The sequence below is a fragment of the Propithecus coquereli genome, unplaced genomic scaffold (genome assembly GCF_000956105.1).
Source record: "Propithecus coquereli isolate 6110/MARCELLA unplaced genomic scaffold, Pcoq_1.0 Scaffold213, whole genome shotgun sequence".
Classification (NCBI taxonomy): domain Eukaryota; kingdom Metazoa; phylum Chordata; class Mammalia; order Primates; family Indriidae; genus Propithecus; species Propithecus coquereli.
The window spans coordinates 372,492-395,633 of NW_012146412.1; the positions used below are offsets into that span (position 1 = coordinate 372,492).

Below are 23,142 nucleotides of genomic sequence, written 5' to 3' on the forward strand. Positions count from 1 at the left end.
CAGCCATCAAACAACCAGTTCATGTACTCAAATGCTGGCACAGAAAGTTTTTCTGAGACTGTTATGCCTAGGTTTCTTTCTTAAGCTTGCATCCATCTTTTTAATATAGTTAACAGGTAATATTGAGGACCTATTACATTCAGTGGGTAGACACAAAGCTCTCACACGGGAATACTAAGTAGTGATGAAAAGAACATAATACTTACACAATTGGAAAAATACAAAAGAGAATATAGCATCATTCACTTTAAAAGTGCATCATTATAACCACATATTTCACATGTACGATTGATTTCTTAAAGCACCTTCCCACATAAATATAGAAGGTAATACTTATATAAATTCCCTTTCAGTTTCTTCATAAAAATTTGGGAGTAAATTCCCTCAGGTTCTTTACATTTTACTTTTTAAAATTATATTGTCAGGCAGATAATTTGTGATTCTAAACTGTGACTATATAGTTGTCTACAAAGAGAAGATCCTTGAAAAATTTCACTGTTTCGACCAACCAAACTATTAATAATAATGACGGAGGGTTCTGAGCAGGTACTGTAGCCAGGTCTGTTCTGAGTACCATGTATGCATTGTCTTATTTCATCCTCCACCATTGTTACTGATAACACTATCAGCATTTTACAGATGGTGAAACTGAGGCTCAGGGAGATAAAGTGACTTGTGTGGCAGCATTTGTTTCTCGAGTGTTGGCGCCAGGGTAGGAAGCTGGCGGTCCGGTCCCAGACGGGTGGGTAGCCGCTGTCTTTCCTAGTCCCGCATTCTCACTCAGACGTCTGGATTATGCCAACTCTTGTCCGTCAACATTTCTGTTTAAGAATTGAATTCAGTAGGTTTTTAAGTCTAAAAATATCATTTGAATATGTTAACTGCCTTACAAAGTGCCAAAAATAGGCCAGGGGACAGTTGGCAGAACTCTTTGAAAGCTGAGAAGAGCGAGGGGGTAGGGTGGAAAGGAATGGTTCCCACCCACTCGCCTGCGGATCTGCGCTTGGGTTCCCTTCAACACGGATATCCGTGTCCGCGCCAGGGGCACTGTTCTGGTAGCACTGGCTATACCCTAAGCTGCTGTAAGCCCGAGAGTAGCAAAGGAAGAGTAACATGGTAGAAAGAGTTTGGGCTTTGTGGTCAGATCGACCTGCACTTCAATTCTGTGACCTTGGACAAGTTATTTGACTCTCTGAGCCTCAATCTCCTGATCTTTAAAAAGGGTCAGTAGTACCTATCATTTATCAGACCCTTACTGTATACTTGGTTTTGTTCTAAGCACTTGGCATGTATTATCTCGTTTATTCCTCACAGTGACACTTTGAGATAGTGATTATTATTACCACTATTCTAATTTTACAAGCAAGGATAATGAGAAACTAAGATTTCAAATAACTTACCACTATCATACAGCTACATGGTTGAAGAGTTGGGGGCTCCCACCTAGGAAATCTGACTCTAGAGCAGAGGTCAGCAAACATTTGTAGTCCACGGCAGCAAATGCTGCAGGCTTTGCGGGCCATGCGGCCTCTGCTGCAGCCACTCAACTAGCCGCTGGTGCATGGAAGCTGTCGTAGACAGTATGTAAACATACGGCATGGCTGTGTGCCAGTAACACTTTAAGAAAACAGCCAGAGGGTCAAATTTGGCCCACTGGCTGTAGTTTACTGACCCCTTGCTCTAGAGCGCACATTTTAACTACTACTCATAGAATGTCATGAAAAGTCAAATAACTTCCATAAGGTGTCTTGTACACGTAAGCGTTCAAAAAAATGGTAGCCGTCCTTAACTCAGGAGTTTTTAAACCATGCATTAAGGAAACTCTTTGAGAGATTATTTCTAGTCCATCTCCTTCCCTGTAGGGAGGATTGCATTTAAGTCATCTATTCTCTTTTAGCACTGCTCTGTTCTTAGCACACAAGTGAAATATACTCTACAGCCACTTTTGTAGAAATACCAGACATGCAGTGGGAACAGGATCGTTCTTTGAAATTCTCTCACGGCGCTAAATGATGGCAATCAGCAGAACGTCTCACTCATCAAGATGCTCAATAAGATGGAGTTTGATTTTCATCATTTTAATGCATTGTATGACATCATTGTGTATTATATTTGCAATAATGTGGCATATGGTAACATAGTTCTAAGTGTAAGAGGATAAGTAGAGCTTCTACTCTTGCATAATTTCCATTTATCTCTAAATATAATTAAACCAGAAATGTACAGACTTTCAGCCTACATGTTATAGCTGGATCATTCACTCCTTGCAGTCTGTTTTGACTCCTCTCTGCTGTTGCCTGCACACTTAACTAAGCTGGTGTCCTACTTTGGGCATTGAGTAAAGGTTTGTTGAAAGAATATGTGTGACCTCTCAGGGCTGAACAATCTTATGTGGCTTTGCATGTTCCCATCCCCACCCGCTGCCATTGTTTCCAGCACAGTGCTTTGCACAAAAATAAGTGATCTCTAAATGCTTATTGCTATTGATGAGGTTACTGAGAAGGAAATCAAAATCCATTTATTTATTTCATAAATATTTATTGTCTTTTAAGTGCCAAGCTTTGAGAACCCTGTGGTGACCAAGAAGAGATATGGACTCTGCTTTCTTGGTATTTACATTCTACTCGTAGAAGAAAGACTTAGAAAAAATAATGGCAGTAGCGATATGTATCATGAAAGGATGACATTTTCAAGAAACAGTAGATTTGACCTAGCATACTCTAGACTAAAGTTGACTAGGTACAGAACCTTCAGGTTTATTTCGTGCTTTTAATTCTTGGGTTGCAGGTCTCCCACCCCCTTACAAGCACTACTCACACCTCCTGCCTGCTTAACAGAATAGTTCATGAACGCATCGGTGAAACCATTTACATTCCTCTGAATAACCCCTAGTGCGAGAGCTGTTCATCCTCTCACTGAGGACCCAACCTGTCCTTTCTAGACACAGCTACGGCTTCACGGCTCTCCATTGTCCACCACAGAAAGTATGAGATTTAAACCTTTCACAATCGGGCTTCATCTTTTTTGGGGAGAGGGGGCCTCCTCTTCCGCCCCATACCCACCTCCTACATGTCAGCCATTCTGGACTATTCCAGCATTTTTGCAAATACTCATCTTTGCTCATGGTGTTCCTCTGCTATCTCTCCTCTCCCTCCTTCTTTGTCCACCCTGGTTGGACTGTGGACTCTGAGGTCTGTGCAGTAGTCATCACTGAATCCCCAAAGCCCCACCACAGCCTGGCACGCAGCAAGCGCTCAATCAGTGTTTGAATGAGTGAGTGAATGAACGCATATGCAGATAGCGGTGCCGAGGCTGACTCCAGTGCCAGTGAACTGTGTTCCAAGAGCACATTTTCAGTGATTGCTCACAATGTGTCTTTAAAAAAGAAAAAAAAGGCCGGGCGCAGTGGCTCACGCCTGTAATCCCAGCACTCTGGGAGGCCGAGGCGGGTGGATTGTTTGAGCTCAGGAGTTCGAGACCAGCCTGAGCAAGAGTGAGACCCCATCTCTACTAAAAATAGAAAGAAATTAATCAGACAACTAAAAATATATAGAAAAAATTAGCCGGGCACGGTGGCGCATGCCTGTGGTCCCAGCTGCTCGGGAGGCTGAGGCAGGAGGATCGCTTGAGCCCAGGAGTTTGAGGTTGCTATGAGCTAGGGACGCCACGGCACTCACTCTAGCCCGGGCAACACAGTGAGACCCTGTCTCAAGAAGAAAAAAAAAAGTATGGCTCTTAAGTGAGGGTTATTACATTATTGAAGAAACCAGTAATGCCATTTGAGAATGGTCCAAGTCTTTTTTTTTTTTTTTTTTTTTTTTTTGAGACAGAGTCTCACTGTGTTGCCCTGGCTAGAGTGAGTGCCGTGGCACCAGCCTAGCTCACAGCAACCTCAAACTCCTGGGCTCAAGCGATCCTCCTGCCTCAGCCTCCCGAGCAGTTGGAACCACAGGCATGCGCCACCATGCCCAGCTAATTTTTTCTATATTTTTAGTTGTCCAGATAATTTCTTTGTGTTTTTTTTTTTTTAGTAGAGACGGGGTCTCGCTCTTGCTCAGGCTGATCTCGAACTCCTGAGCTCAATCGCCCGCCTCGGCCTCCTAGAGTGCTAGGACTACAGGCATGAGCCACCGCACCCGGCCAAGAATGGTCCAAGTCTTAAAAACCAGATTGTCATCAGTTCTCATGTGTCCACGAAGTAGCAGGTTCTGAATTTAAATGAGACACTTTGATACTTCGGTAGACCCTCTAGGCTGATTTCACAAGTGTTTGTGTGACCCAGGCCTGTGAGTTTGCCTGCGTTGACAAATCAATTAGACAACAGACTCAGTCTGACAGAGCTGTATAGTGGTAGCAGTTTGGTTTGAAAAATTAAACTGATAGGGTTTCAGCCGAATTAAGTAAGTATAGTGTGGTATATCCTAGAGACATTTACCTGGAGCCTTGCAAAATGTTGCACGTTTTTCAGTCTTGACAGCCTTGACAGTAAGAGGCAGATCAAGACACCAAGCCCATGCTGAGGGCAGACAGTATAAAATACCAACTTTTTGGCTGAGTGAGGTGGCTCATGCCTATAATGCCAATACTTTGGGAGGCCAAGGTGGGAGGATGACTTGAGCCCAGAAGTTCGAGACCGGCCTAAGCAACATAATAAGACCTTATCTCTAAAAAACATATATAAAAATTAGCCAGGCGTAGTGGCACACACCTGTAGTCAAGGATGCTCAGGAAGCTGGGGCAGGCAGATTGCTTGAGCCCAGGAGTTCGAGGCTACAGTGAGCTGTGATTGTGCCACCGCATTCTAGCCTAGGTGACAGAGCAAGACCGTGTCTCCACTAAAGAAAAAAAAAGTTAAAAACTCCTACTATTTAATGAATACCTACCACGTGCAAGTATATAATTCCAGTTCATAGCTCCAAGATAGACTCAATATGTAATTCTCAACAGAGAGCAATTTTGTGCAAACACCCTACCCTCAACGTTTGCAATGTCTGGAGACATTTCTGGTTGTCACAACGTCGTCGGGGTTAGAGGTGCTTCTGCATCCAGTGGGTAGCGGGCGAGGACGTTAGGAAACATCCTACAATGCACAGGACAGCCCCCACTGTCAACAGGGCTCAGGCTCAGAAAACTGGATTAAATAATACCTAAATTCCCTTTGCAGCTCAAATTCTGGGATTTTATGAAACTAGATAATGTATGTGAAAGAATTTTATAAGTTGCAAAACACTACATAAATTCAAGCTGCGCTTACATGATACAAGCCACTGTGGCTTCTCCCTCTTCCTTCTCCTTTCTGGTGTCTCTCAGCCAGTGGCCTTTCTGTTCCCTGCCAGATCCCTCAAAGGCTTAGGTCAAAGGTCCCACGATAAGGAGTGAAACCAGAAGTGCCTCCTACTGTTTGTTCACTGTTCGGGAAAACGTCAGCCCAGGAGGCTGAATTTTCGAGTTTCTTTTTTTTTTGGTCAGTATTACCCCATCAACCTGTTGAGAAAAAGTGAGTAATGCTTATTTAAAGGGAACAAGATAACAGGTTCCTAACAGGTATTTGTGTGCTGCCAAATACCCGCAGAAAATCCCCCTACTTCGCTCTTTCTGGCAGGTGGCTTCGACCCCTCTTGTGGTATCAGCGGGTGTCCCTGAGAACCCGCAGCGCAACGCCCACTCTCAGGGACGCGCTGATGGAGATGCGGGGAAGGGGAGCCTCCTGGCTTCCCTCTCTTAGCCACCACGGGCGCTCGCAGGCCGCGTGCTTGGCGTGACGGCGTGTGCAGCGTCAGCGCAGCGCAGGCCCGTTCCGGACGAAGTCTTCCGCCAGTAGCTGGAGGTGGGCAGAAGGGACGGCCCAGAAGGTCATTATCCCACTGTCTCTTCACCCTCTCAGGGTTTTACCTAAAGAAAGGAGAGTCAGGGAAAGATTTTTACGTGTCCCAAAGGCCATGCCTTTAAACAGCGTAAGGTGACCGGCTGGGATAGAAAACAAGAGGCTGCGTTTCGGAGTCTTCAGCTGATGGTTTAGGGCTCTGCCTCCACTTTGCCCAGAGCTCCTCGTACTCTCAAGCTCTGCGGAGACAGAAGCACCCCGCGCCGAAGCTGGGAGTGCGCTCTAAGGTTTGCTCCAGTGGGTGGTGCTAACTTGGACCAGGGCAGCAAGAGAAAATGCTCAGGGTAAGGCCACATCTTGGAAACTTTTTGCAGAAGCTAGTCTTTTTTCTCCCTGATTTTTTTTTTCTTGCCTCCTGATTTGGGACGTCTTCCTTTACAAAATAATTTTTCTGTAAATCACAAAGTTATTCTCAACTTTTGTGACAAACACCTCTAAAACTTGAGTTGTGGCCTTTAGGTGACATGCTTTAAAGTAATAGTCACAATAATTGCTGACCTTTTTTAACACATTGTGTGCCAGACAATCCATGTGTCATTTAACACTGGAACCGGTCCTCAGAAACAGGTGCTGGTACTAGAACCAACGTAGAGGTGCGGAATGGATCTGAGGTGATTGGCCTCGGGCAGGAGACACGGCCAGTAAGTGGCCTGGTCATGACTTGAATTCACATTTCTTTGACTCCAGGGCCCTTGCTCATGATAACTATGGTATGTGTTTTATTGTGTCTGTACATTTTATGTTTTAGGTCATGCTTAAGAAGTAACTATTAGAAAAGACAATTTTATGGTATGAATGAGGAACATCAAAATAGAAATCTAACCACAAACAGAGGTAGAATTACCTCTTGGATAAAGACATTCTAAAACCTGTTGCTAAATTAAATTCCAGCTAGTGGTTAGAAGACACTATCCCCCCCCAAGTATATTTGTAAATTGCTATTTTTCAGTTGATCTACAAATAAAACTCTCCAAGAATTCCAAATTGCATATTCATCTAAAACACACAGACACACATACTCACTTCAAGAGCTGTGAACCAAAGTTAACTTGTAGTCTGAATAATTCTGGAGTAAACTCAGGCCTGTCTTTGTTCCTAGACCAAGACGGATCTATAAACGTTGGAAATATTTCCCAGGAGTACAGTGATATCCCTTGCCCTCTAAAACTTCCCAGTTCAAAGTTAAAATCCTAACGAAAGGTACTCTGAACCAATACTAAAAAGGGCATTCAAATCCCTGATGATTTCTACTCCACATCTGAGTTTGCCCTGAAATTTTGTTTTAACCCATCAAGTTCAAACTTGACCTAAAGCAAAGCAAACAGAAATTCTAGCTAATAATTCAGAATAATAATAGCTTGACTTTCAAGTATATTTTTCTATGTTTGTTTTATAGGCCAAACTGTGAGTAAATGACTTGTCTCAAATGTAGTGCCATGTTTGTTTAATGCCAACAGGCTTTGGAGAAGACTGCTACGTTTCCAGTGTGCGCGAGGATATGTGTTGGGTGGGTCCTACCTCAGGGCGTCTGGCGTTCACAGGGACAGCTGGACCTTTCACATCCAGTGTGGCAAGTCTCTTCAGGTTCTTTCTGGAAGCGCCTCTGCAAAGTGCTATAGCCGAGGGTTAGGTGAGAGACAGGCTTACACCTGGTGCCTGAGGCACGTCACCAGTGGAGGGTCACCTGCCAGGCAGCCTCTCTTCTGGGAATGGAATCTGGGAGCCTCCAATGCACTACTCTCCACCAGAACTGACAGACTAGACTTCTCATACGACTGGTTTAAAGTTGGCTGGGGTAACCTCCTGCCTGTTTTCTTATAAACACAGAATCCTACATAGGGGCAAGATTCTTCTCTCAAGTTCAATGCCCTTTTTTTTTTGAGTTCAAATTTCTTACACTAGCATTCCTCGATCTCTTAGTGCTAGGTTCTGCATTAAGAACTTTACACATATCATCTCATTTAATCCTCATCACAGCCCTGCTGCGCGAATCGTCTAGGGGCAGCCGTGGCATGAGCACAAACCAGACTGTCGGGCTCACACAGCAGCCGTGACGCTCAGTGACGGAGAATTCACTCACTCTCCCTGCGCGTCAGTTTCCTCTTCTGTGCGGTGAAGATCCTGATAACATCCCACGTGCACACTGCGAGGATTGGAGTGAGTTAATACACATAAAGATCATAGCACTCTGCCTGGCACATAATAGATATTCAATAAATGTTAGCTATTATCGTCGCCATTTTAAAGATGAGAATATTGAGGCTTAACAAGGTTAAATGCCTTTCCACAAGGTTCATAGCCAGTAAGTGGAGGAACCGACATTTGGACCTAGGGCTCTCTGACTCCAGAGACTGTGCATGTGCCACACGCCAGGGAGCCTGAATAAGACAGCCCGGTCCATCTAACAACTGTCACTTGTTGAATGGATGAGACTGGGGGATTCTGTGCTGCTTATCTAGGTATCTTGACTTACTCACAGACAGCTGCAGCTTTTGTGTCCACACTTCCACCCCAAGCAAGGATCTCGTCATGCAATGTATACTTACTCACACTATTCCTCAGACTCTCTCAGGCTTCTAAGCTAATTTTTAAAAGCAAAATTCTGGTGGTGGCTGGGCCTTTAACTTGGGGAACCCTGGCCTTATTAGAAACAAATTGTTAACAATATTGAGGTACAGCCCTTTTGAAGCAGTCTCTGGTCAGTGAGTATGAGTATAAAATGCCTTAATTCTCAACTATTTGGTCCTTGAAGCATAATCCAGTGAACTCAGAGGTCAGGTCCACGAGGACAAGGCTCACCATTAGCTGGCACAGCACCTGGCACAGAGCCGACGCTCATAGACATCTGCTGAATGAATGGATGAGATCAGACCCCTTCGTGTCTCTTTTGGAATCTCAGAAATTTACCTTTTACGTGTGTCAGGACCTGAGCCAACAACCTTCACTAGATATTTCTTCTTCCAGGTCTCATAAATTTGACCACTGGAGTGAAATGAAATACAGCTTAGAATGAGGAGAAACAGGCAACTCAAGAAGACTGTTCTTTAAATGTTAGAATTTAAAAATTGGTCGTGAAATGAAGGTATCGCTCAGCATGGGCGAAGGAGGGAAAAGTGACTGTTACACTCGAGCAAGCAGAATCTAGGTTACTGTGCCCCGCGGACGTGCTCTGCACATCTCCTAGTCCTGGATCGACAGCCGGATAGCAAGTATCTGAGGCTTTGTGGGCCACGCTGTCTGTATCTTAACCATTTAATTCTGCCATGGTAGTACAATAGCAGCTATAAGTAATACATTTTTAAAAAGGATATGGTTGTGTTTCAATAAAACTTTATTTATAAAAACAGATGGCAGGCCATATTTGGCCCATGGCTATAGTTTGCCAACCCTGGTCTAAAGCGTGTACAATTGTAATAAGCATTCTGTTACGTCTCTAAGAGAAGGGCACTATTAGCTGTATCGTTGCCCTTTTCAGGGCATTAAATTAGTAAGTCATTTCTCTCATTTTTTTTCCTGAAGACAGAGTCTCACTGTGTCATCCTGGCTAGAGTGCAGTGGCATCATCATAGCTCACTACAACCTCAGACTCCTCCTGGGTTCAAGCCATCCTCCTACCTCAGCCTCACGAGTAGCGGGGACTACGGGCACATGCCACCATGCCTGGCTTTTTTTCTATTTTTTGTAGAGACGGGGTCCTGCTATGTTGCTCAAGCTGGTCTCTAACTCCTGGCTTCAAGCGATCCTCCTGCCTTGGCCTCCCAAAGTGCTAGGATTGCAGGCGTGAGCCATCTCGCCCGGCCATCATTTATCTCTTAATATATCTAAGCCTTTGGCCTTAAGAATTCACCGAGCAGCACACCATACCGTTTATTTAACAATGGTATATTAGACATGATGGTGGAGAGGATAGAATTTGTAGACTGGAAGATTTTCTTGAATGCACTTGCCTGGCTCGGTGTACCATTTAATGGACTCTAGTGAAATCCTAACTTTATTGACTCTTATTTTTGTCATGTTTGCATCTCTGAACCTTCTCACTTTTTTTAAAGAATTTTTCTTTTATTGTGGTAAAGTATATACAACAAAACTTACCAGTTTCACCATTTTTAAGTGTGTAGTTCAGTGGCATTAAGTACATTCACATTGTTGGGCAACCACCGCCGCCATCCATCTCCAGAACTGTTTTATCAGCCCTGACTGAAACTCCATACCCATTAAACACTAACTTCCCCCAGCCGTGGCAACCACTGCTGTACTCTCTGCCTAACAATTTAACTGCGCCAGGTACCACATAGAAGTGGAATCATACAGTATTTGTCCTTCAGTGCCTGGCTTATTTAAGTTAGCATAATGTCTTCAAAGTTCTTCTATGTCGTGGCATGTATCAGAATTTTATTGAAGACTGAATAATATTCTGTGGTACATATTTGTTTATCATAATCTGTTGATGGGCATTCAGGTTGTTTCCATCTTTTGGCTATTGCTATGAACATTGGTGTATAAATATCCATTTGAGTCTTCTGGGTACTCAGAGTGGAATTGCTGGATCATGTGGTAAATCTATGTTTAATTTTTTTTTGGAACCATTATACTGTTTTCCACAGTTGCTGCACCATTTTACATTCTCACCAGCATTGCATGAGGGTTACAACTTCTCCACATCCTTGCCAATGCTTATTTTCTATTTTTTGCTGTTATTGTTTTTATAATAGCCATCCTAATGAGTGTGAAGTAGTATCTCATTGCAGTTCTCATTTGTTTTTTAAGCAATATTTGTAGTTAGTACAAAAGACCCAGTAAATTTGGAAATTTAGATATTACATTAATCAATATCTGGTGCAAATTAGGTACATATATATATATATATATGCACGCATGTATTAATTTATTCTTCTGCTAGCCCTAAAATTATGTGAGATGGCTTTTAAGAACATGTAAACAATAAGATGAATAATATTATGCAAATAGCTCAATTCATGGCACTGGGAATATAGAAGAAAACTAAAAAAAAAAGAATCTATAGCCCAAATTAGATGAACATGAAAGTATATTGTATGTCCCCTACGATTACTAAAATTGGGATGAAATAGTCAATTCTGAACTTCCTAGTGGCCAAAGAAAAAAGGGAAAAAGGTCACTAACATGGTTTGTTTATTTGAGATGATGAAAGCACAGGAAAGTACAAGGCTTTTCTTGGCTCATTGATGTAAGAAATGAACTATAATTATTTTGAAGGTTTTTTTGTTTTGAGGAGAAGGAAAGTTTATTAATTTGCCAGCCAATGAGGAGGTTGGCAGACTCCCACCTCAAAGTAGCAACATCCTCCCTCAGAGCAGAAGTACAGAGCTTTTAAAGGTTCTGATTAATCCCATAATCCATCTTTGGCTAAAACAATCTCCTGACCTCCCCGGGCAATTCCCCTGAGCCATCTCCTGTGGCACAAAGAACAAAGGACACTCTCCTTCTCCTCCCGACCACTGGCCTGAGGCAGGGATGTAGGTTTTAATTCTCAGAAAGGGTGAGAGGGTTTTGAAGAGACAGAAAACATTTTTACCCTTTTTCAGGCCATTTTCTCTGTTACATATTCCCCACTGTCAATTTTACCCTTCCACGTCTATGGGAGGAGGGTTGACGTCATCGGGCTACTTCCTGCTGACTTGGGGTGATGTTTTAGATGGAAGGTGCGGATTATCAGGTGGAAAAGGGCGTACGCGGTAACTACCACCAGGAGGACTGACAAGGTGAGATGGACTGCCACCGTGCACACGATGTCCAATACACAGCTGGCTTAGAACAGAAACGTGGGACCTCTGAGTGCAGAGCTATAAATTGGACCCTGTATGTGATCTGAGAGACCAACTTCTGCAAATTCAGAAATCATGGAAGTACTTGCACCAAAGGAGGTTTAGGATAACACACCCGGCAGCAAGACAGATCAGCAGAAGAGGTGATAGTCCAGAAGTCCTCACTGAGTTGTCTCTCTGTCTTTGGTATAGTGGACCCAAGGTTTCACTACTGACAATTTTAACAAGGTGTGACTTGTTAGAGGCGCTTCATAGTCTTATTTTGAAGTTTTTAAAGAGACAATTATGTTACTGACATCAGATTTCAGACTGAAAGCAAACATAATTTTTCATTAAATTATTGGGGTTGGAAATGACTCCACAGACTGACCATTAGACTGCTTTTGTGTAAACAGTAGCTTCAATGTACAATTAGGAAAATAAAAAGTCAAACTCCACCTATCTCAGCAGAGCCATAAGTTCTATATTCCTTTGGACTTTAGTCAGGTAATGTTTTATGTGGTACAACAGGTAAAATCTTAAGTTGCCTCATTTTACATATGTACCTGACATTTCCTTGCCAGGTTACAGATTATAAATGTATATGTGTTTAGTACAAATAGTCTTCTTAAAAATATATCCTTACCTTCCTTTTTTTTTTTTTTTGAGAGAGAGCCTCTCGGCCTAGCTCACAGCAACCTCACACTCCTGGGCTCAAGCGATCCTCCTGCCTCAGCCTCCCAATAGCTGGGACTACAGGCATGAGCCACCATGCCTGGCTAATTTTTTCTATTTTTAGTAGAGATGGGATGTCGCTCTTGCTCAGGCTGGTCTCGAACTCCTGAGCTCAAACAATCCACCCGCCTCGGCCTCCCAGAGTGCTGGGATTACAGGCGTGAGCCACCGCGCCCGGCCTTATCTTCCATTTTTAGGGAGGGAAAGATCTTCGTGTTCAAATCTGATACTGAAATTTCTTTTTCAACTTGAAACTACAGGAACTAATGTCTCATTTTAAATTTATACTAGAAAAAACTTTATGATAACTGGAGATGTTGTCAAACTAGTTTCCAAGCACTTGAATAGCAAAGAAAACAAAAAATAAGAATAGAAGCCACATCCAGCAGATATTTTTAAAGAACTGAGAAAATTGGTCTTATGGAAAGAATTAGTCTGAAGTTTTACTCAGAGGTTTGGTTGAAAAATATTAACTGACATTTCTTGAGCATTTACAATGTTAGAGGCACAGTTCAAAGTGCTTTGTGTGTTAACACTTTTATTCATCTAAATTTAATGAGGTTAATACTATGATTATTCCCATTCTACGGGTAGGGAAACTGAGGCATGGAGCAGCTGAGTATCTTTGCTCCAGATCATATAACTAGGAAGTGTTACGAGCTGGGATTCATACACAACTATGTGGTCTGCCTCCAAAGGCCACATGCTTACCCCAAACTACTGCCTCTTGATGTTATAGCAAAAGAAACAGGACTATTTTGGCAATTTGGCAAATAAATATCTCAGATTTGTTTTATGTCATTATAGTTTTTTTTTTCCTTTAGATGATCAAACTCACCTTAATTGTCCTTGAAAATTCCCTTAATAATCTTGTATTCAATTCCTGGTACTAAATTTTTAAAAATGAATAATGCTCCAGTTTCTAATTAACTGATGAAACCTTATGCAGCCATTAAAAATGATGTTTTTTTTTTTTTTATTTCAGCAAATTATGGGTGTACAGATGTTTAGGTTACGTGTGTTGCCCTTGGTTCCCCCCCCCACCGAAGTCCGTGTTTCAAATATGTCCATCCTTCGGGTAAAAATGATGTTTTTACAAAGAGTTTTAAGAACACAGAAGAATATTTATAAAATAAAGTAGCAGGAGGTAAATTTGTAAAAAGCCAAGCTCTACTCCGTCCCCCTCCAAAAAAAACTAGCTTTCATTGGCTAGGAGAATTAAGAATGATTTCTTGTTTATTTTTCTTAATTTTCTATATAATTTAATACTTTTATAGTCCAAAAAATGAAGTAGACTTCATTTTTCAAAAGGCCAGTCAGAGCCTCTCATTACAAAAGTGCAGCCTGCAGCACTTGGCGCTGACCCTAGTGTAGCATTTGGAATCACTTCCACGGAGCCTGTACTGTATGAGGGAGACGGCACAGTTCAGACCTGCACTGCTATGTGTGGCTATTTAATTTTAAACTAATTAAAATTAAATAAAATTTAAAATTCAGTTCCTCAGTCACATTAGCCCCATTTCAAGTGCTCAGTAGCCACCCGTGGCTAGGTGACAGCTTCTCCAGCATCGCAGAAAATTCTGTTGCATAGCACTGGTTTAGAAGAAAGAACGCAGAATCAGGAGCCAGAAGACTTGGAATCAAGTCCTCTTACATTGCCACTTGCTGTGCGAAATGGGGCGATTTTCTCAGGCTCTCTAAGCCTATTTCCCCAGGGGCAAATTGGGACTAATGATAATACCATTTACCACTTATGTAAGTTAAGAAGATTAAATAAGAGAATGCAGGTGACAGCTCTCTGAAAACGACAGTATAGTTTACCAGGTAGATAGACGTAGCTTCCCAAGTCCCCCAGTTTGAAGTTAATCTAGCTCTTTGTAGACTGATTCCAAACCCATGAATGCTTCATACCAGGAATTTTGCCTGAACGACACCGTAAAAATCAGATTTACTGTAGTTCCCAGACCAAGTCTGTGGCAGTGTGGACATTCCATCTCTTCCTTGTAAAAAGCTTCAGTACACAGCTCTGTATTTATCTTATATAACTCCTCCTTTAATAAAGTCTTCACTATAAACACATTGCTCTAGTTCCATTTCTACAATGAAAAAGACTGCCTTAAAATAAACAGAATAGAAATAAAAATAAATAGAATAGAAAAAGGCTGTATTCTAAGAAATGAGTGAGGTTTGTAAAACGCCATATAACTAAGGGAAATCAATCTAAGTTGACAGTGCAGGCATCAAGCAAAAGATCTTGCCACTTGCTGCAAGAAGCATGAGGTCTTCTCCAACGAGGACAGCAGGTTCTCTTAAACTTCAACGCTGTCGGGGTACCAATGAAGCGGAAATACTTGCTCATTCCGGTATTCGTTCCCCCCAGAGTCACTTCTGGGTTTTGCTGCAAGACAGCTTGACTCTTTTAGATGAGTTTAGGTCTGCCGCATTTCCAAAACGCCTCCACCCCATTTCTCATTTAACCACCGGATGGCCTATTAAAAAGTGCACCGCGCAAGGTGCAAGAAAACGCGGAGTCAGCGCCAGCTGCCGGCCGGGTCGGTCCCCACTCACGCTCCCTTCTGCCTCCCCAGGTCCCCGGCCGCGGGCGCCTTCCACGCGATGACCGCAGAGGACTCCAGCGCAGCCATGAGCAGCGACGCGGCCGCCGCCGGCTCCCAGGCGCCCGAGGGCGTGGCGGGCGCGCCCAACGAGGCGGCGCTGCGGGCGCTGATGGCGCGCACGGGCTACAGCCTGGCGCAGGAGAACGGGCAGCGCAAGTACGGCGGGCCGCCGCCCGGCTGGGAGGGCCCGCGCCCGCAGCGCGGCTGCGAGGTCTTCGTGGGCAAGATCCCGCGCGACGTGTACGAGGACGAGCTGGTGCCCGTGTTCGAGGCGGTGGGCCGCATCTACGAGCTGCGCCTCATGATGGACTTCGACGGCAAGAACCGCGGCTACGCCTTCGTCACCTACTGCCACAAGCTGGAGGCCAAGCGCGCCGTGCGCGAGCTCAACAACCACGAGATCCGCCCGGGCCGCCTGCTGGGCGTGTGCTGCAGCGTGGACAACTGCCGCCTCTTCATCGGCGGCATCCCCAAGACGAAGAAGCGCGAGGAGATCCTGGAGGAGATCGCCAAGGTCACCGAGGGCGTGCTCGATGTGATCGTCTACGCCAGCGCGGCCGACAAGATGAAGAACCGCGGCTTCGCCTTCGTGGAGTACGAGAGCCACCGCGCGGCCGCCATGGCGCGCCGCAAGCTCATGCCTGGCCGCATCCAGCTGTGGGGCCACCAGATCGCCGTGGACTGGGCCGAGCCCGAGATCGACGTGGACGAGGACGTGATGGAGACCGTGAAGATCCTCTACGTGCGCAACCTCATGATCGAGACCACCGAGGACACCATCAGGAAGAGCTTCGGCCAGTTCAACCCGGGCTGCGTGGAGCGCGTCAAGAAGATCCGCGACTACGCCTTCGTGCACTTCGCCAGCCGCGAGGACGCCGTGCGCGCCATGAACAGCCTCAACGGCACCGAGCTGGAGGGCTCGTGCCTGGAGGTCACGCTGGCCAAGCCGGTGGACAAGGAGCAGTACTCGCGCTACCAGAAGGCGGCCAAGGGCGGCGGCGCGGCCGAGGCGGCGGCGCCGCAGCCCAGCTACGTGTACCCCTGCGACCCCTACACGCTGGCCTACTACGGCTACCCCTACAACGCGCTCGTCGGGCCCAACAGGGACTACTTCGTGAAAGGTTAGTGGGGCTCTTCTCCCGGGCGGCGTCCTCGAGCCCGCCTCCTGGGCAGGGGCCGTCCGCGTGTCCGCAGCGTCCCGGCTGTAACGTGCTGAGCTGCTCCTTTGAGTGGCTGTTCTGCCTTCCGTTCTTTGCTAGCGCTTAAGGCAGTCACTTCTGTAGCACTGAAGGAAGTGCAGATCATTGTGGGGTGAACGGTAAAATCATGGGGTGTGCAAGCTCTTGCATTCTGCCTTGCCGGGGTCACCAGATTTGGGGCTAGTCGGCCAGTCTCTTGGCACTTAGCTTAAAACCTGATTGTGATATTAAATCTTAAGGCGGGGGCAATGTTTTTTGTTGTATTTTATAATTGCTGATTAGGATATAATGAGACCAGGCATTACGCCAGAAAATAAGACACCCAGGTGCCGGGTCCTGCTCTTTGGTTAACTGGGTTTGTGGCTTTAGTCAGTCACTTTAACATCCCCTGGCCTGTTTCCTCAAGCACGAAACGTGGAAGGTAGAGTAGCAGATCCCCTTCCAGATCTAACTTTGATACAGTCTATGAATGTTTGCCTTTGCTGAAATTGCAAATGCAGTCTCAGGAGCTCACCTGGCGAATGTGCACTAAGGAAGTCGTGGACCATGCAGCTACACTTAGGGTGCAAATCTAGGCTGAAGTAGGATGTTGGAGACGTACTTACCAGCGCATTAAAGGTATAGCCACCTGCAACTTAGACTCGGGGCAAACAGCCACATTCCAAGAGCCATGAGCCAGGGTCTGCCTCCTGTGCCGTCGCTGCTGGGTGCTCACCATGTTTTGTGTTGTTATTATAAGCAGGCAGCGTAAGAGGCCGAGGGCGAGGTGCGGCTGGCAACAGAGCCCCAGGGCCCAGGGGTTCCTACCTTGGGGGATATTCTGCTGGCCGCGGTATATATAGCCGATATCATGAAGGAAAAGGAAAGCAGCAAGAAAAAGGATATGAACTTGTGCCGAATTTGGAAATCTCTACCGTCAATCCAGTTGCCATTAAACCTGGCACAGGTCAGTATAAACCAGATGGAGGATGTGTCCCTTCAGCCTAAACTCCGGCCCTCTTTTGAAGTGAGTCCAAGTCTGTCTCGGGCTCTCACATCTGCGCGTGGCCTTCTCTTCTCATAGGCAGCCAGAGACTAGGCAAAAACAAAGCTGGAACTTAAGGGGACGACGCGGACGGCCTAGCTCTCGCCGTGTCCGCATCAGAGTTTCTGGCAGTAAGTTTTTCAAATGGATGTCACCAGTTGTTAGGCTTTTTCTGCATCTTCAGCTGGGTAGGCAAAGGGTGGGGGTTGGGGTTGGGGGAAGAACAGAAGAATATGAGGCTCTCTGTGTCTTTTAGCTAAAACCTGTCTTTTCCCTACTCGGCCTGTTTCTACCTCAACCTTCAGAAGCCAGAGGGTGCAGCTATTGCCCGTTCTGAGAGTTGTTGGGAAAGGTAGAATATTCCCCTTCAGGAGCAAACAGCACCGTTTGTCCATGGTCTGAGCAGACAAGAATGCCTGGGACAAGGCAGCAGTGCAGGTTTTTGCAGCTGCTCATTCCCTGGATTCTGATTTCCAGCACTCATTTCCTCTTCCACCGGGGGCCGGTAGATCGGGAGTAGGGATGCCCAAGTATTTCAGGCTGGGGACCCTGAACTTCACTTTCACCCCAGGCCCCACAACCCAGTGTGCCAATGTCATTAGTGCCCATGGTCACCTAATGTGAGGCAGGTCTTCGGATTCAAACCTGCAAAGAACATGAACTCCATTGTGTGAGTCTAGCACAAATTCGATAATAACACACACCACACAAGCATCCAAACGTATGGAAAGTTCAGTCCGTGGGTAATTGGAATGATCCTCCTCTAGACCTCTTGCTGGCTTCACGGAGGGTAGATTGGAGAGCTGTTTAAAGCTTAGCTACTCTGGTTTTCTTCTGGTTGAGACTGCACTTCCTCCCCTAGCTAGAGTCAAGGAGCCAAGCATTTGGGACACAGGTTCACATTGGCCTCCTGGGGCCAAAGAGCAGTTTCCCAGCGAGCCCTCTTTTGAAGAATCTAATGAAGATTTTTTTGCCTGTGTAAAAATTATGTAATCTTTGCAGCGAAGTGACTCCTTCGACTGTATTTTCTTATAAATGCCATTGGCAGCTGGGTGTGCTGGCTCACGCCTGTAGTCCCAGCACTTTAGAAGGCCAAGGCAGGAGGATCGCTTGAGGCCAGGAGTCGGAGACATAATTTAAGAAAATAGAGAATTCTCTAATTTTTTAATGGGCAACATAGTGAGACCCCATCTCTATAAAAAAATTTTTTAAAAATTATCTGGGCGTGGTGGTCCACACCTGTAGTTCCTAGCTACTTGGGAGGCCGAGGCGGGAGGATCACTTGAGCTTAGGAGATCGAGGCTGCAGTGAGCTGTGATCATGTCACTGTACTCCAGCCTGGGCAACACAGCGAGACCTTGTCTCTAAAAAGATAAACAAACAAATGCCTTTGGGACTGTGAGCAGTGTAAAATTGATCCTATAGCTCTGAAGCTCCATAAAACAGAACCTGGATATAGCAACTGTTGCTTCTACTTGTTGGGAAAGGGATTTCTATTGACAAGTTACAGTAGCCTAAGGTTGAACAAGAGAAAAGAGCTTTTAAATAATCTTTAGCCATTTAAAAATGCGTTCTGGGCCCTGAGGGCCAGTAGCCAGAACAGCTCAGAGTTGGTACAACCCCATGTAGCTCAATCTCACAGCCCTCTCTGGGCCCCATCCCTTTGATTCTGGTTCTGATCATCCAGAAAATTAGAATTTTGTATTTTAAGAGAGACGCCAGGGTAGTAGTGCAATATCTAGGCACAAGACCAATAGAAGATACGATTGGAAAGGCAGGTAAAAGATTTGGTTAAGATTTTAGATATATTTTATTGAATGGCTGTACCATCGTTTAGCTTACAGCCATTTATCTCTTTACGTTTGATCAAGTCAGTCTTTAATATAATAAATGTACCTACAGTTGTAGAAAAGCCATAAATGAAAGCGTTCTTTGTGTATGCATTTCACATTTTTTGGTTATCCTTTCAACACGTGCAGCAAGCACATACACAAATCCCCCAAACTAGGGCCAGTATCCTTTTGATCTCCTTATCAGACATTGACATTTAATAACTGCTATGTTTTTGAATCTCTGGTTGCAATCAGCCCTTTGTACTTTAGTCACAGAAATTCTTCGAATTGGCAGGCCCACAAAAAAAAATAGTCACTTCACTGCTTTACTACTATGAGTGGACATTAAGAAATTAGGGAGTTCTCTATTTTTTTAAATTATGTATTTTTCCTTGAATTGGTGATGTTGAAATCTGAAATGCAGGATGAGGAGGATACACAGGTCTCTGAGTTCTCAGAATGAAACCCCCAGCAGCACCTGCTTCTTAAAAAGTGGCGAGAGTGAAAAAGGCAGTCAGTCTGGCGATGAGTGAGGTGGGTGAGAAGGAGCGGGCAGACTCCCCGTCACACATGCTGGGCCTCAAGCCTCTGATCTCGCCGATTCTGAGCCCATTTTCTCAGAGTTAGAAGGCCCTTCCTTGTTCAGGACATGAGAATATGTTTCAAAATGAGCTTTTCCTACAGAAGTAGTAGAAAATGTTGGTGCAGAAGCCTAACTCTAGGCTTCCCTTCCGCGCTGATCGACTGGGAGCCTCCATACCCTGTGGTTCCTTTGCAAGACAAGCAGGGCAGTTGCCTGCCACCTGCCGTCTCTTCCTTTTGGGTAGCAAATACCTGGTTACATGGCTTGTACTAAAAGACCATTAATTAGCATAGAGAGGCCCATGACTGCTAAACTTGGTTTGTAAACATGCATAGAGTGCTTGATAGACTGTTCTTGGTGACTGAAAGTGATTGACCTGTTCTTCCCTCTTTGCTTCTCTTGCAGTAGCCATCCCCGCCATCGGGGCCCAGTATTCCATGTTTCCAGCAGCCTCAGCCCCTAAAATGATCGAAGACGGCAAAATCCACACAATGGAGCACATGATCAGCCCTATTGCCGTGCAGCCAGACCCAGCCAGTGCCGCTGCCGCGGCCGCTGCCGCCGCTGTTATTCCTGCTGTGTCGACGCCGCCACCCTTTCAGGTTGAGTTCTTGCTGCAGTCGTTGTAATCTGTGTGTGAAGCCTCTCTTTATCACGCGTGCATTTAGTGTCCAGCACTGAGAATTTACCGTGTGCCTAGCTCTCTGTTAGAGCCGTGGGGTTGGGTGACACAGAGCGTTTTTAATGTGAATCGTAACAGAAAAGAAAAATTTTAAATAATAATTGGACTGCCCTAATATTATCATTGTACTAAGGACGGGAAGCAATATGAGAAAATGACATGTGTGATGTTTCACAGTGTCATAACATTGCACAGACCATTTTTTTTAAATGGCACTGGATAATTGCTAGCTCACGTTGTTAAAGAGCTGACATTCGAAGTCCAGGGAGCTCTTTCACATTTTCACATTCCAAGTTGCAGCTCAAGGAAGATTTTAAAAAAACGTTTACCCCATATATATATGTGAGTGTGTGTGTTTGTATATTTATGTGGAGGGAGGAGAGAGAGAGAATATATATACATACATTAAATGAAATTTTACAAAATCTGCCTGTAATTCTCTCCTCCAACCTCATCTCCCACTATTCCCCTATCTCTTCCCAAACTAATCTCACCATTTTGGACTCCTCCCCCATCTTTGTTCACAGCGTTCTCTTTTTTTTTTTTTGAGACAGACTCTCCTGCTCTTTCACCTGGGCTGGAGTGCCGTGGCATCAGCCTCGCTCACAGCAACCTCAAACTCCTGGGCTCAAGCGATCCTCCTGCCTCAGCCTCCCAAGGAGCTGGGATTTATAGGTGTGCACCACCATGCCTGGCTAATTTTTTTTATTTTTAGTTGCCCAGCTAATTTCTTTCCATTTTTAGTAGAAACGGGGGTCTCACTCTTACTGAGGCTGGTTTCAAACTCCTGACCTCAAGCGATCCTCCAGCCTCGGCCTCCCAGAGTGCTAGGATTTACAGGCGTGAGTCACCGCACCCGGCCCACAGTGTTCTCTTAGCTATGGTTTCTTTAGTCTCACCTCTTCACAGAATCTTTCCCCACCCACCAGGCCTAGGGAATCTTCTCTCCTGTACTTCTCATTACTACGTCATTACTTAGCTTTTGGCTGCCAATGTGTTCTCTCTCCCCAGTTAAAATGAAGCTCCTGCAGCCCAAAGGCTATCTCTTAGGTCTCTTTGTGTCTTTGCATAGCACATAGGGAGTATGTCTGTTTAACAGAAAAAACAATCTTATTTTAAAGCTATTCTCTGAGGCAGAGAATCACCAACACCAATCACAGTTATCATAATCGGGCCCAGGGGCTCTCACCCAGGTGAGTGAGAATTATCCAGGGCATATGTTTAAAAAACGGAGATTCTTAGACTCAAACCTCTGAAGGTTCCAATTCAGTTGACCTGGGCTGGAGTTCTGGAATTGATATTTCGTACAAGTTCCTCAATGATTTGGAAACAGAGCCAGGCTTGTGAACCTCCTCAACGGGATGCTGTTGACTTGCCTTTGCCTACTCTGAGCCTGAGTCGTGACTGCATTGTTCACAGAGGGCCAAGCTGGTTGGAGGTTATCCATCCATCAGTATGTCATCAAGTGTTCTTTAACTCGGACCTCCAAAAGACAAAATAAGGACTCGGTTGTAGGTGACTCACTGTAGAGTGACAGCTAGGTGTAGTTACTACTTGCAGACTGCCTATAAATATCTGTGGTAACTTGCAAACGATACTTAGTGGTATCTGACGATAATTTCTAATTCTTCTTTACTGAGAAACTCATGAACCTTTGGTAAGTGGTGTCAGTTCTGGTCAGGTCCAAATTCCAGGCCCCATGGTCATGTTCTGGGCCCCAGACTATTCCTGTCTCATATCAGTCTGCACTAGAAGTTGCCATTGGGTCCTTATTCACAGTCTTTGCTTATGAATTTGCTCGAAGTACAATCCATTGATTCCCACGGAGATTTTTCCTCCTCGAGCAAATTCTGCAGAATGCCTAGAGCCCTTACTTTTTAACTTGAGAATGGCTTCTGCGGGCGTGTGGGGCCTGGGTGCTGTCTCTGGAGTCTGAGTGCTGTGCGTCCCCATCTGAGGTCTTTAACTCGGGTTCTCTGACATGTTCTGCCTTCCACCTCTTTTGAATTCTCTTCCGAATTGCAGCAGAGGAAGGGGGATTTTAAGCACTACTGATCGACAAGAAGAACACCTTTCTGGGCAGGAGTCACACTGGAAACTGATCTTCCAGCATGGCTTTCAGAACCTACCTGTGGGGTCCCTTTGGTCATCCTCCCCTGCCTTGCAGGTGCTCAGGGGTATTCCTGTTTATATCAAAAATTTCACGTAGCCTTTGCAAGCAATAAAAAAATATTTGCTGGTATAGGCTTAATTACATCTTCGAACTAATCTCTCATACTTTTCTCAATGTTCACAGCAAATCTGTGGTGTAGGTAGAGCAAGGATAACCATTCCTCTTTGACAGCAGGGAAAACCACAGGGAACCGTCACCCGAATTGGAAGTTAAAGATGTTAAGTCATAAACGGTTTCTCCGCTACCACTATTGCATTTTTCTTTAGTGCTTTTCTTTGATGAAGCCGTATTAACGCACTTGGACGTCGGTACATATCCACGGGGGATACATTTCAAGACCTCAGTGGATGCCTGAAACCACAGACGATACCAAACCCTAAATATACACGAATTTCTTTTTCCTTCTTCACAATTTCAGGGATAGAAGATTTCCTTCTTACTGGAGATTTTACCAACCTGGGCATACTTTTTTTTTTCTACTAAGTCAAGAAGTTTCACCTTTTCACTTAAAGGAAGCACTTTATGGCTTCTCTTTGACATATCCAAATTGCTGGTGTCGCTGCTCTTGTGCTTTGGGGCCAATATTAAGTAAAATAAGGGTGACTTGAACACTGTGACAGTCGACCTGA

At 44.9% G+C, this 23,142-nt stretch overlaps 1 protein-coding gene across 4 annotated transcripts in view; it reads left to right on the plus strand.

Annotated features, from left to right (window-relative positions):
• RBM47 (RNA binding motif protein 47) overlaps window positions 1-23,142 on the plus strand; it is a 177,801-nt gene that overhangs the window by 149,396 nt on the left and 5,263 nt on the right. For 2 of the 4 annotated variants that reach the window (XM_012644510.1, XM_012644509.1), the window contains exons 3-5: window positions 14,991-16,141; window positions 16,959-17,165; window positions 20,064-20,260. In XM_012644510.1, the coding sequence (XP_012499964.1) occupies window positions 15,019-16,141; window positions 16,959-17,165; window positions 20,064-20,260 (1,527 nt within the window). In that variant the 5' untranslated portion in view covers window positions 14,991-15,018. The remainder of the gene's footprint in view (window positions 1-14,990; window positions 16,142-16,958; window positions 17,166-20,063; window positions 20,261-23,142) is intronic. The other 2 variants (XM_012644511.1, XM_012644512.1) reach the window with 2 other exon arrangements.